The sequence below is a fragment of the Photinus pyralis genome, unplaced genomic scaffold (assembly GCF_008802855.1).
Source record: "Photinus pyralis isolate 1611_PpyrPB1 unplaced genomic scaffold, Ppyr1.3 Ppyr1.4_LG1, whole genome shotgun sequence".
NCBI classification, from domain to species: domain Eukaryota; kingdom Metazoa; phylum Arthropoda; class Insecta; order Coleoptera; family Lampyridae; genus Photinus; species Photinus pyralis.
The window spans coordinates 18201879-18217337 of NW_022170249.1; the positions used below are offsets into that span (position 1 = coordinate 18201879).

General features: G+C 33.8%; 1 protein-coding gene across 1 annotated transcript; it reads left to right on the forward strand.

Annotated features, from left to right (window-relative positions):
• Positions 1-566: 566 nt before the first annotated feature.
• LOC116175873 (neuropeptides capa receptor) lies at positions 567-12219 on the forward strand. The gene is made up of 5 exons (XM_031494225.1): positions 567-1238; positions 11003-11093; positions 11142-11361; positions 11405-11633; positions 11684-12219. Exons 1-5 carry the CDS (start codon positions 959-961, stop codon positions 12133-12135), a joined length of 1272 nt encoding a protein of 423 aa, XP_031350085.1. The 5' UTR covers positions 567-958; the 3' UTR covers positions 12136-12219.
• The last annotated feature ends 3240 nt before the right edge of the window (positions 12220-15459 follow it).

Genomic DNA, 15459 nt, shown 5'->3' on the forward strand with positions numbered 1-15459 from the left:
AAAAAAAGATGCTACTTGATTCGTATGAAGCACTTTAATGTTGGTCAAACAATAATCATTCATTACATTTGTATATTGCAAATGCATTATTTGGAATTATGAAAAATAAAATTTCGTATGCACCTCAGGCATTAATCCTCGGGCGACTTACAATCCCTCGGGTCAAAGCTGTCGCCCTCGGCATAAATATCGCCTTAATACCCTTGATACATAAATAACTATTATTTGTTGCTCAAGTCTAAAGAGATAATTTCAATCTGCTAATCAGTATAATCTTTGAATACTAATAAACATAAAGGTAAGACGTAATGAATAGCATTTCCGTAAATATTTACCCAGAAATTTAGTTTGTTGTAGGTACTTTGAAAGATGAAATATTTATGCTTTAGATGATACTCGGAACGTTACAGAAGGGTCCACTATGTAGAAAGGATAGAACCAAAACAGAGAATCTAATAATATCATTTTATAGTGCATAGTCAGAAATCATAATTAACAAGTTGCACGTAATTAAAACTCCTGCAGCACATTGTACGAAACGCTAATGACAAGACCATGTATTAATGGAAATGCAGTTTCCAATTATGATCTATAGAGGTACACTTGAAATTTTTTTGATGGAAATGCACGTGATAAAAGGTGCTTTAAATTGCGTTCGTTACAACTGATGTAGGTATCTCGAGGAGGTATAAGTAAATTCTCACTTTATCTCTTTGTGTATTATGTACCTATCCGATGATACATTATCTTGTCGTGTATAATTAGTAGAAGCTGTAATTGAGAAATGTGGCACGAGTTTATGGAATACAAGTGCAGCTTCGCTCATTGCGAGGGTCGGTACAAAGCGTTAGTTGCGAACGAGCGATCTAAGTGGCGTATTACCAAATTACCAAAGTGAATTACGTTACGGCCAAAGAGTTATGACAGTGCAACACTTCGTCTTAAATTTGCTTTCAAGATGGGCTCATTAGTGTCTGAAGTCATAGAGAACGATGATAATTTTAGCTTTGCCAGTAACACATCTGTTTCGGATTTCTTGAAAAACCTAAGAGGAAACAAGCAGTTGCCTTTGGAAGTGGCTATACCTTTAACTTTGGCTAACGTGATAATATTCGTGACTGGGTTGGTGGGTAATATAAGCGTGTGTGTTGTGATTACTCGCCATCCGGCCCTTCACACTGCGACCAACTACTACTTATTCAATTTAGCGGTCTCTGATTTAACGCTACTAATTTTTGGTAAGTAGGCTCCAAGACGTGACTATCCTAAGAATGATCATTTCACTCAAAAGACCTACTGGGTATTCAACTTTGTACATAAATAAGAGAACCGAGAACATCTCTTTTACGACATGCTGTACTTGCCTGTAATATATTATCAGCAAGACTCAAATTAAAACATACTGTCGTACGGAAAGTAATATAGAAATAAACTTTATGGTGCTGTAAATTATGCCATAATAAGATCTAGATACAGGTATTAAAGATCTTTCGATGTCACGTTGCCTCCATAAAATTAGATACCTAGTGTTGGCTTAACGTAACTATTAATATCATATACTCAAATGTTGAATAGCAGCACAAAGGAATTACGATTGGGCTTTATATTACTTGAACCCCAAACCTCTCACTCTGTTTCACTTCTTGACTTAATTTGCATGCTATTATCTCATGCCTTAGTTACCATGGATACAGTAAACAAAACAAAATCCACATGAATCCATTGCCTACTATTTAAAATAGTAAAAAATAAGGTTTTTATTGATTTTCATGACTAAAATTTTAAAAAAAGTAGGTTGTGATACATCAATGTAATCAGGAAAAAGAATGTTAGGTACGCCACTGGATTCTACGGAAAAATATCTAAAAACAGACATTTGTCCCATCTTACATGGGTAGGCAAACTATTAATTTTCACCCTGTATCTCAAAAACACACGTAGCTACATTAATTCTGTTCGTGGTATTAAAAATTTCAGAAAAAACTGGCACGGTGTCGCGAAAACCGCAGGTCTCTATCTTTTAAACCAGCTGAGATACACTGCAGCCTCAACCAAAATAGGACACACGCTACTGTACATGTATTATGTGAATTATAATCCTAAAAGGAGCTTTATTTCTAGAGGGCAATGGAGGGGGGAGGGGGTTCTTATAGACAATTTAAGCAGAAACTATTCACGAAACAAAAAGATATTTGGTAATATAGGCAATTCTCAATAATCAACAATTGATATACAACAAAAGTTACAACCCCCACAATTAAAATTTGTTGTATGTGTTGTACCTTTTATTTTTGGAATTGATTTTCTCGATTTTCCCGCAAAAAATTAATAAAGAATGTTTTCCCAGACAAATATTGATCGTGCTAATTTAATTTGTTTGATTGGAGTCAAGATTAATTTGTTTTTGAGTGTGTTTTTTTTCTCAATGGGTTTAATTAAACTGGTCCACGCCAGTTTTTGGATCAAATTATATCCGGTTTAACGATGGTCTAGTTTTACATTTCTGACGTTGCATCCAGGAAACAAGTACGCGTGAAAGATGCTGGAGTGTACTTTTTTTAATTGCGTAGGTTTTGAAAAACCACTGGGATTGGTTGAAAAGAGAGCCTTAACCAATGAAAATTAATTAATGGTTGCCTTTAGTAACAGTCCACCATTTAGGGCGGGTTTAATTATCTAAACACTGATTGGGAATTAGTACAGAAGAGGTAATGAAGAGGATTTGGCTTTGAGAGCGGTCTCGAAAAAATAAAAATTCGCCGGTGAGTTATCAAAAGCGTACAAATTTGTCGCCATAAAGAGCGATTTCCCCAGTGGAATGTTATTCTAAGTTTCAGAAATAGTTTATCAAATTCTTGGGTCTTGTAATAATTATTTGTCATGTCAATTGTAATTAAAAACAAAATACTACATTTGTCAATACAAACACCCTGAAATGATACAGTATCTACCATTAAAATTACACAATCCGTGTCTTTTCAATGTTGAACAAAAACTTCTATCTAATTGCTAAAATCTCATACCGCGATTTTTACTGCTTTTGTGATTTTTAGTTTTATAACATGATTTTAGTATTGTGACTTTTTGGTCTATTTCTGAGAAATGATCCATTATGGATCAGTTTTCGAATATCTTAGAACGAACGTCCCACATTCGATAATTTTAGGTTGACGTGTATTAAAACGTGCCTGATTTCTAATTAAAGAGACATTTCAATTAAATTTACTTTCCACAATTCTTTACGTAATGGAAATACATTTGCCCCATGCACTAAAAATAGGTAGATCATTTAGCATTTATTAACGTCGAGTTATTTCGGGGGTATGCTCTCTACCTTTCAAACAAACTTAATTAAAGATGCATTGAATGTGTGGGAACATACAAAACCGTAGCCTTTACCATTTTAATTCACTGTAGGTACAATATTTCGTAACATTTGTTAATAGGATACAGGGAGTAGAATTGGTTTACGCACTATAGATATTTCAATGGTAATTTCTTTATATTGAAATATGTTCACCCCTTTTGTAGATTGTAAAATTCTACGTCTATTCTATGTGCCCATTTGTAATTTTTTGTTATGGGAAATCGGAGAAATTATTATAAATTATAATTACGCAAATACTAACTTCTAATTTTTCCGAGGTTTTCCGAATTGAAAAATAGTAAATGAGCACGTACCATGGACTACCCTATAAAGCTTGGTTGCTTTGCTCTACCACTTAATAATTCAGTTAAACGGAAAATTTCACTTCATTTATTTATTTTTTTGTTCTATTTTCTAAAAATTACCGATTTATCCAATATCTCAACACTCTTTTGCGTTGAAACCACACCATTCTGTAGATTCTAAAAATTCCATTGATTCCAATTATCTACCAAATTTATGAATCTAAGGATTATGAGCTTCCAAAAGATTGTATACGTAGAGAAGCTTCTGAAAATCATCACTAAACGCTCTTAAAATTGAAAATATTGTGATGACTCTAAAGATTGATGCTGGATTTATACAATCATTATCGTTAGTTCCCTATCACTAAATCATTAAGAAATAGCCAATGGAAACAAAGGTATGGTTTTGTTGGTTGGCGACGCACGATAAAGCTTTGTTTTTATTGGCTATTTCATAATGCTCTAATAATAGCGAATTAATGATGAGGATTGTATTAACCCACCACAGGGGTATGCTGAAGATTCGGACTTTGAATGATTTTAAGTATTGCAAAAGTCAATCAATTATGACAACAAACTGTCACTGACAGCGTTGTCAAATTTAACTTCATTAACTTTTTAAAAAGGAAAAACCAATTATCTCTGAAACAAATGAAAATCGGATTTGAACATATCAGCTTATTTTGCTTATTTTAGCTTCCTAGATGTGATTTTAAAATATTTACATTTTCTCTCGAATCACCCTGTATATTAGACCCCATAAATGTTGAGGAAATTCTGGATAAATTAGCATTACAAACGGCTAGGAAGAAAATGTTTTAGAGAGAGAGCCTTTTTATAAAAAATTATTTTTTATTATCTAAAAATGCAAATAGTTTATATTTGGTGAAGTAATATTATTTAATTTATTTTTTAAATATTAAAGACAAATCTAAAAAAGGATTTTTTTAATTCAACCCAGGTGTCGGGTGGACACTTTTTACGAACTCATAGTGATAGCTACTCCAGGTTCCACGACTGCAATGATTTTTCGTAGTCTGGTTCGCAGAAAAAATCCGCTCACTTCATACAACTAGTATGGCTATGAATTCATAGCATTACTGGTTAATGTGAAATAAACGGAATGAGACCGCAAGAGACATCTCGAAAAACCTTTGTAATCATAGGGCATCAACATAAAGTTGGGAAGATAGCCACAGTTTACGCACCCTACGATAAAAAACAAGTGTGGCTGAAATGCGCCAAAAAGGGTGCTGAACGTTCACGGTTTTAATAGAGAACCTTATTACAAAAAAAAATTTTAGTTATGCGGGTGAAAATGGTTCTCAGACGATTTTCGAATATTGGTAATTATAGGTACCTAAGGTTCCATGAATTAAATGATTTTTCATAGTCTAGTAGGCAAAGAAACTCTGTTCACTTCATACACAACTGGTATGGCTATGAATTCATAGCATTACTGGTTAATGCGAAGTAAACCGAATAAGACCGCAAGAGACTTCGAAAAAACAAAAGTAGTTCATTTTACACAACCAAGATGAAGTTGATGATGACCACAACTTACTTATTACGACAATAAGTAGTTGATTATTTTTTATCGCGTTATTCATGTGGTAAATTCATAAATAAACCACCATAGTCAATTTATAAGAAGAAAGATCCTACCTTTATACGGCTGCTCTTGTGGAATCTGGAACAAAGATAAATTTTAAGTCAAAAAGGTTGCATTAGAATACAATGAATGGCAGAATGTCTGCCCCCCCCCCCCACCATTTCGAATGTAAAAGAAAATTTTAGAAATTTCAAACGTTAAACGCCAAAAATTTGCATACCAACATAGTTTTTTATCATCTATCAAAAGAAAATATTACCATGATCGTTTCACTTTCCGTTCTACCGGATGGGGATAACTCTCTTATTGTAAATAGAACACCCTGTATTTTATTGCATTTTCGCAATCTACATGAAATTCTACGTCGTTTGATACATACATTTTTCTATACCCACCACCAAAGGTTTTCATGTTATTCAAGATTTTATTCAAAATTTTTGAGGCCTGCTTTCTTTTGGGACTCCGTTGACTTTACTTATTAACTTCAAAACTTAAAAATGTTGATTCGTAATGCTTTCGCATCCATAACGCCAGCTGCGCTTCGTTGTGTGAAAGAATGATTTTCTAAACCCATCGACAAATGTTTGCTTTTGAACATTTATTGAAATAATTGTTATTTTTCTCTTTATTTTAATTTTAACTACATTTAATTCAATAAAAAAAACTTGCTAGTTCCGTTTAAAAAAATCAAGTTACCTTTGATTGAAATTTTGAAAATTGACGGGGTGATTTCTTTTAACACAAAATAAGTTTAACTTTAGCCGTTCGGCGTATACTATGCGATCAAAAATTAGTTGCTCTCGAGTCACCTTTGGAAGGAATTTTTGTTAACATCGGAAAACGTACGTAAAACTTGAACTTCCAAAGGCGACTCGACAGCAACTCATTTTTGATCGCCCGTTATTACTACATTTTCTTGGATAGTAATACTGCCGAGTCACGGCCTTCTCAGTTTAATGATAACTGTGATATTCACTGGACATCTACTTTTTGAAAAATCTACAAATTGTGGCTAAACTACTCATTTTAAATATCATGTGTAATACATAAGGCACACTAAAATTGACCAAGAAATCGAAATATGTAATAATATATAGGGGGTTCTATTAAAAAAGGCAACTTTGATTTAAATCGCCCTGTATAACAATTGCAATTTCGTTGAAAATATTTCATGCCTCGCCAATGAATTTTAAATATGTGCGTTAATAAACAATCTTCCACCCACACACTAATGGCCCACCCTGTATAGATGACAGATGTGTTATATACAAAAATTCAATATCGTATATATCCTTCACATGTATTAATTAATGCTATACCTATGTGCACATGTTGAATTGGGGAAATAAGCTCAATAAAAAGCGTAAATTTACCCTTTCTAATTACCCATTCAAATTTTAAAAACTTGTAAGTTTTGCTTCCTCATTATTGCATTTGGAGTATCGTTTATTAAAGGTATCAAGGTACTTGAGCCCTAATTTAAAAGTAAAAACTCACCCCTAACCGTATTAATTTGGTCTGGCCTGGCCATTAATCTAAGATGTGGAACCGCACAGCTGGGTTCGTCGATTTTTGCTGATCCTGTCTCCATCGCCACCATCTGAAAAGAAGAAATAATTTCAAATAAGAACAACTATTAGTCAAACGTTTTGAGAAAAAAAAAATCAAAATAAACATAGAAATTTTTCTTTTCGTGCACCCATTAAATAAAGAGAAGCGCAGTTCTCAGCACGCTTTGACCTTAGACCGTCAGACGTGTGGATGGAATTCACGCAGATAGAAGGTGCATTTATAGAGAAATGTACTAAGAAAGGTGACGCAAAGTGAAAACTTTCAAAAAATATACACTAAGAGTTTCAAGGGCTCTAGAGTACCTTTCCACTGTGCACGCAGCATCAAAAGGAAGTAACTAGACAAAATGCAAGCATAGTGGAAAATGTGCCCATCGATCGAAAATTACCATTTCGTTTTTTTTTCTAGAAACGGAATTATGTTATATGAAGGATAATGAAAATGTACCAATGAAATCTTTAAATGTCCCACAATAAAGTAGATTAATTTAGTCTGCATTAGCGTTTAGCAGAAATGGTACCTACGTTTTTCAATTTTCACTTTTACATTTACATCACGTACAATGAGCAACAAATATTTGGAAGTTATTAACAATAAAAAATACCACACAAAACCACTGACTACGTACACTTTTGAAGTTAAATTTGAACTGATTTTGCCAATAAATTAATGCAGGTGTGGTGACGTATCTGCCGATAACAAACATCCGATGCACATGTGTCACTGACTCATGTGTTCGTTACCTGCCTTGTAGTCGTTAAATCAAAAAGACATCGTTTTCAATGACCAAAATTCAGAAAGGGGTAGCAAAACCTTTACTTTTGCAAAACGTTAAAAAAATTATGCTTTGCGATAGTTTTTTGTAAAAGTACTGTCCATTAGCAATCCTACAATTCTAGTTTTTAACTTTGGATGATGTGATATACCAATGTTTCAGTTGCAATAATTTTTGGAAACAGTATAAACTTCTCACTCCAATACCATCTCATTCAAATTGTACCGGACTAACGGTGAAAATGACTAATGGCTACTATAAGTAAAAAGTTTGGAAAGTTTTGCTTGTAACTCAAAAATTGGAGGAACATAGTTCACTTACCATCCCCATTACACCACGTTTAGTAAGCAACATCGCTCTACTACATTTTTATTAATAATAATTCGAAACACGGCCGAAACCATACAGCACTACCGCACACTTTTAAAATGAAATTTGAACTGATTTGGGTACCGAATGGACGCAGGTGTAGTGACGTATACGACCGATTGCGTAAACACGTGTGCAAGTGGTGAGATCGTTCGCTATCTGGTTTTATCAACTTTTAAATTGAAAACGGCATTATTTAATATTCACCAAATAAAAAATTAGTAATCCAGACGTATTTTTGCTATCGCTTTCCCAAACCAATCCATTTTTTTTTGGGATGAATGTAAATCCTTTCCCTTATACAGAACAAGAGAGAAACAATAAATAAACAAATAAACACAGGGTGCCCATTATGTATGAAATATAGTACACCAGTGTGGCAAGTTGACGGCGAGACATAGGGAAATAACATGGAAAAATACATTTTCGGCAATTCCTGCTCCCCATTTTAACCTAAAGAAAAAATTAAAAAACCCTCGGATCGATAATTAAAATCGGCGTTAGATGTCACCAAAAAAGCGTGCCTAAGCACCTTTTTAAAAGTATAAAAGTTAAATAAGTAAATCCAAAAAGGTGGTTGGCCATGATTTACGTACCGCATTTGTCACCTAATTCTTTGATTTAACTGTCATCTCTAATAAACACGCCAACTTGAATAATAATTACTCTACAGAAGAAAAGGTCTTTATTGTAAAATCGTTTTATACTAGGAATAAAACACGGCGAAGTTCGTGGTTTATTTTCAGTTAAGTTTGATGACAGTTCAATCTTTTATAGCGTAATTATTTCACCCTTTCGTGGTTGAAGTGAGATAGGAATCAAAGGAACGATTTGTTGTAGTAGGTACCTACCTAGCAAGTGCGACACGTCACTCCATGGCCAACCAGTTTTGACCAATTTTTAGGATTTTTAATTTAATTTTTTAGACTTGCATAAGACCTCACAGTTGCGTATTTTTATGTCATCATATTTTAATTATCCGAGGATGCTTTTATTTTTCGTGTATGATGAAATGGGGAGCAGGAATTGCCAAAAATGTATTTTCCTATGTCCCGCCCTTAACTTGCCACACTGTATATGTCGGTAAATAAACAACTGTATAAACAATTTTTCTAATTAAAAGTAATTCAACATTTTATTTCCCATAATAAGGCAGCATTCAGTTGTTTTTATTTCAGAAAACAAATGAGTAGGTAACGAAAAACAATTCAATTTTTTTAAATGGCAGTATACCTTTTCATTTATAGGCTCATTTGATAGAATTTTTTTTTCTTTTTTCGATGATGTTTCATGTTAGTATCCTTATTCAAGAAAATTTTTCAAAAAAATTATTATAATTAAGTACATCAATAACATCAACTAGATATATCCTACATGAAAATAAAACAAATGAAGTTGTACGTTTCTTATTAAACCTTGAAGACAAAATACCAATAAAATGGTTTCCTATGCACTAAGTGTTCAAAACATATGATTACTGCAAGGCAGTGAACTAACTTATCTTATCACGGAAAGCTTGAAATGAATGTCTGAGTCTTCTAGAAGAAATTGCTGCAGCGATTATTGCTAATTTCGTGTTGTTTTCAAGAAACGTATACGTTCATTTGTTTTATTTTAATATAAGATATCTAGATTAATGTAATTATGATAATTTTTTTTAAATTTTCCTGTATAAGGGTAACATGTTACGTGACCGAAAAGAGAAAAAAAATCTCTATCAAATAAGCCGAATGAAAGGGGCACTACTATTTAAAAAAATTCAATTGTTTTTCGTTGCTCATTTATTGTCAGAAATAAGAACAACTGAATGCTGCCTTATTAAGGGAAATATAATGTTAAATAACTTTCATGTAGAAAAATTTTATATGCAGTCGATATTTACCAAGATTTACACTATATTTCATACATAATGGGCACGCTGTATAATAGAATTGGCTATGTGACCATATTTTTCACTGAATTGGCAGCACTTTTTCACTCATTTTTCCCATTGGCTATCTCGACGGTTCAAAGTTATTAATTTACAACTAAGGTATGGTCATGGTGGATTACGTATAATGTACTTTTTGGATCCGTACTTTTTCGGTGGGGTCGATTTTATTGCTTCTTGATATTGGAGAGGCTTAAAATGAGGGTTTTGAAGAATTTTGCATGTTGAAGGACTCTTAAGGCTACAACCCAAAAATATTTTCAACGAAATTGCAATTGTTATATAAGTTGCATTTTTTTAAATAGAACCCCCTGTATATTATTCCATATTTCGATTATATGGTGATTTTTAGTGCTCCTTTATGTATTACGCATGAAATGATATTTAAAATGAGTTATTTAGGCACAATTCGTCATTTTTAAAAAGATTTTGTAAGTTTTTCAGTAATTAGTAGGCTGTTTTTACAGTTCGGCGCAAAAGTGATCATTATAAAACAAGTGCCGAGCGAGCCGAAAATTAAGAGGTCCGAAATTTCTCAAAAGTTCCTTAATTCGGTGCTGAATAAAAATACCCTATATATGGTTTTAAATTTGAACTTTACAGCAAATTTCAGAAAATCTATATGCTATATAGGTAATATTTAAACTGCACCTATTTCGTGTTTTAATTCGTAAATATTTGAATATTTAGATATAAATTTGTGTGACATTTTGCAAAAATGTTTTAGCGTTTTCGTCAACGTTACCTTAAGCGGCTCCATAGAAGACATTTTTCATTAACACTTGATGTAATTCCGGGGGCAAAATAGAAAAATTAAACATGAACACTCCTATCTAGGTCGTAATATTGGGCTCGATTATTGTTGATATAAACAAAAAGAAATTGAATGAAAAGTAACGCATTGCGTAAAAATTAAGCCTCGGCGTGTACCTAAGAGTTCTGATCTGATCATATTACTAATTAACTAAATTTATGATCTTTGGTCCATGATAATGCTTTTCAATGCATATACCTTCCTATAAAATCCTCAAAATTCAAGTATATCGCTTCTCTAAACATGACTTATTTACAGGTCTTCCAAATGACGTGACGTTATACTGGCACCAATATCCTTGGATATTCGGGGAAAGCTTTTGCAAAATCAGAGCGTTAATGTCAGAAATGTAAGTGAAGAATTCGTCATCGTTTACACTGCTGACAATAATTTCTAGGGCGACGTACGTTTCAGTACTAACAATAGTGGCATTTTCAACGGAAAGGTACTTGGCGATATGCTACCCATTATATTTGCACACGATGTCCGGGTTCCAACGAGCGCTTTGGATTATTGGATGCCTATGGATCGTCGCATTGATCAGCGCAATTCCATTCTCGATCTACTCCACTGTTGACTATCTAACTTATCCACCCGACAGTGACAATATTCTGGAGGTACGTACGAGAATGTTCTATCCAATAATTTTATTGATTTCAGGAATCGGCGTTTTGTGCCATAATGGCCCAACCGACAAATCTACCCCTGGGAGAAATAAGTTTTATTTTATTCTTTCTTGTGCCAATGGGAATAATTGGTGTACAATACACGCGGATGGCTTTAAAAATTTCAAATCAGACACGAATCATCGGAAAATCTCTACACGGATCCGTTCATCGTGGCAGTTGCAGAAGGCACCAATCTAACGCATCTATAATACGGATGTTATGTATGTATAGTTGTGGCTTGATCATAAACTACCTACTGTTTATTCCACAGTTGCAGTCGTGATCGGTTTCTTTTTATGCTGGGCCCCATTCCACGCGCAGCGATTACTGTTTCTCTACGGTCGAAATTTATCCTTTTATTACGAATTAAACGCGTGGATGTTTTATATAACGGGTATTTTCTACTACTTTTCGTGCACATTAAACCCCATTTTATACAACCTTATGTCGAATCGATACAGATCCGCTTTTAAGGAAATCTTGTGCGGATTAAAAAGAAACCACGTATTGCTCAGGAGCTCGACGTTACGCGAAACGAGACGTCCGTCGAAAAATAGAAATCGCTCCGACAACTTCGAGCAACAATGCAAAGCGCTCAACACGGTAATTGATGAAGTTACCGAAGAATGTAATTTTCAAATCGCACACTTTGGTCCGATAAACAAAATGATCTCGAACACAACTTTTTGCAAGCCCATGCCAGTAGAAGGTGATGTGGTATAGCAAGTAACACTCATACGTTAATGTTCTAATATTAGGTACCGTCAGATGATTTGTATATAAGTAATAAAAAAATTTAAAGATAAAGTCTCAATTTTTTTAATAAATTAAGCGTTTGACCATATCTGATGAAGAATATTTCCTTTTCCCTCACTTTGTTTTCTTTATGATTTTTCTGTCTTCATCAATGGTTACCCTGTATATTGTGTATGGTAATCCAAATGAAAGAAACTAAAAAAAAATTAATAATTTTGATCTTTTTATTTATTTTGGTGTGATTTTATATGTTATATTTATGCCTGTTAATTAGTGCCTTAGTTATTTTGATGTTTAGTTGTACTTAATTATTCAAAATTGTTAATTTAGCATATCGGGATATATGGAAAAAGTTTCCGTATTATCCCCTTGGAATGGAACCCCTTTTCACACTTGTGTAATTAGTGTACAGTGATCTTTTTCAATAAATAATGGTGATCAATATCTATTATTGTTCTTGTATAATTGGGAACGAATTTGCAGGGATGGGTAAATTACAGTTTTCGATCGGATCGGATTCAGATTTTGATTTCGGCGAAAATTGAGTAGGAGAAGGGCAGTCTTCGCTGAACATTTAAGGGGAATGTATGTAAATCGAACACGGTATTTTTTGATCGCGAAAAATTTTATTTTCAGTTAAAGGTTCGAGGCGAAGCCGTATAATCGAAGTATACGAAAGAATTGTGAGCCGCATAATCGTACGGGATATTTTATTGCGAAAGTTGAAGTAAATTACCGAATTTCAAAGGAAAACTGTGGCCCAATTTCCCCGAAATTATTATCGTGTGTGCTTTTTAAGTTCCTTGTGAGTTGCCATTAGGAGCAAAACCAATAAGTGGCGTATTTATACAAAAAGGGAACTTCGTCGTATCGGCCGATTTATTTTCCATCGTAAATATAATGCGAATACGTTACTTTCTTTATACGTACGCGTCTACGCGAAATTTTTTTTTCTTTGCATTATTCCAGCAGCTTAATCGCGTTTAAATAAATTGTTACCATGAAAGCGCTATGTTTGGAGTAGCTAGTTACGATAGAAACGATTAAATCAGGAAAAAACAGGTCTCATTATATTTGATAATAAACTCGATAAGTCATTGTACGTTCGGTCAGGAAACAAATCTATTCCTCAACAAAAAGAACTAATGTTCCTTGGTGTACAATTTTATGCTCCAAGTCAATTTAACATTCCTAAAGAGGTCGACCCACGGGAGTTTATTCCGTGTGGTGCAGCTGAATGATAGGCGAGCCCAAACCACAGATTTTGGTGATTTTTTTCCACATTAATTGTGATTTTAAGTTCATTGATACCTGTCTTCTGAGCGGGTTAAATTTTATTTAGGATTCAGAGGTGTGTAGATATTTTAAATAGAAATATGTACCAGGTGTTGGAGTAATTACAAATAGTAAAGATAATTAATAAGATTGGAAACGTGATCACGAGATTAAAGGTGTGTAGTATGCAGTTGTTATATGAATTACGTCAATATTTTACATCACAAAAATGTGAAGAAAAGTGCAATTGGAATGATAATATTTTCATCAACATATTCAAACAAGGCAATTTACATATTTATTTGAGAGCGATCAAACAAAGAACCAACTTTCCGCAAGGTAAGAGTCATTAAAAGTTTCTTCATTACTGAGCAAGCCGCGAAACGTATGAATTATTTCATTACAAAAAATGAATTATTAAAGTAAAATTTTTACCAGTGCCGTAGAGATTAAAATTCCGTTTCTACAAGTGGGGTTTCCAACCCCTCTAAATGTAACTACGCACGTACAAAGTTTTACGTGCATATGCTGAGAGATCCAAATCTGAACACTGAATTTTTCACAAATGCGTATAACCCAAGCGTTTTCTAATGTGCATCCTTGAGCCTAACCGGCACCGCAATGACGAACATCCACCCATTAGCGTTCCATGGGCTCTTTTTTAATATCAACCGCCCCTATAAAAAAACACTGAAGTCAACCACCATTTGCTTAATAAAATATAAAGAGAACAATGGAAACGGCCATTCGTCAAATAAAGTGGCAAACTTGAAAACAGTTTTTAACATTCTCGAGAAGCGGGACTGAATTAAAACTGCTTAAGCAGCTCATAGACAATTAGTTATTTATGATATTTAAGCGAAGGGCGACAGATCCCGGCGAGGGCCTCTGGCCCGAGGGTTAAATATCGGTAATGCTTAAAGTGCATAATAGATATTTTGGGCCCTAAAAACGAACACAACATCTAGACTTCGTAAATATAGTCAACATTAAGACTAGTCTGCTTCTTAGGCGTATGTTGTTGGGCAAACCACCTTTGATTAGTCGCCTCTTACGACATGCAGTGTGCCTCTGCAGTAGGGTTATTCTTTCCCGCCCCTACGCGGGTAAGTGCCAATAAATGAAGATACAACAAATAGAACACATGACGATAATATTTAAAAAAAAATACAAGTCCCAAAGGAAAATATACATCAGATTGTATCAAATTTTATGTTAAGCACAGAGATCTCGCGCATTAGCATAAATACGAAACAGTTATAGAGTATATAGAGTTGGTTAAACGGTCCTGGAGTTATGTCTACGAGTAAATAAAATCAAAAAACAACATGTAGGTACACCCTCTCTAAAGGTTCCTATATAATGGTGAAAAATAACATAATTCATTGACGTTTGTAATTGTAGGGTTTAAAATAGTTATTTGGGGAGATATTTAAAAACTAAAGAGACTTCCTTTAGGGAACTTTTTCTGTTCATTTAGATGATGGAAATGAAGTCAGCTAAAAGAGAAGAAATTCCGATTTCAAAAAGGCATGTTCATAAAAATAGTTATTTATTATACAAGGGAAAATATTAGATTTGGATTGAGAAGTCTGATCGAAAAAGTACGAATTGTTTTCGATTCTACGCACCAAAATTAATAAGAAAAAGTGTTTTCCCGAGAAATTTTGGTGCAGTCGATTTTTGGTAAAAAAGGAAGGTTGTACACTGCCTTTATTTGAGGCCCGAAGAAAAAATTGTCTCCGATCGACCCGGAAAAAAATTTTCTTATAGAATGTGGCCTGCAGAATCCATAATTTCAAACAGTTCCAAGATTGGGCTACTAGTTCAAAAGTTACAGCCCTTTGAATCTTTTTTCGAAATTGGTTTCTAGTCTATAACTTTGGATTGAGAAGTCTGATCGAAAAAGTACGAATTGTGTCTTCGACCCGGGAATTCCATAATTTCAAACACAAGATTGGGCTACTAGTTCAAAAGTTACAGCCCTTTGAAGAAGTCTATAAATTGAGAAGTCTG

Excerpts from the sequence above, each read along its gene's own strand:
- LOC116175873 (XM_031494225.1), top strand. The coding sequence starts at position 959 with ATGGGCTCATTAGTGTCTGAAGTCATAGAGAACGATGATAATTTTAGC. Across the intron at positions 1,239-11,002 it reads TTTAACGCTACTAATTTTTG|GTCTTCCAAATGACGTGACG; the intron begins GTAAGTAGGCTC and ends ACTTATTTACAG. Across the intron at positions 11,362-11,404 it reads ACAGTGACAATATTCTGGAG|GAATCGGCGTTTTGTGCCAT; the intron begins GTACGTACGAGA and ends TATTGATTTCAG.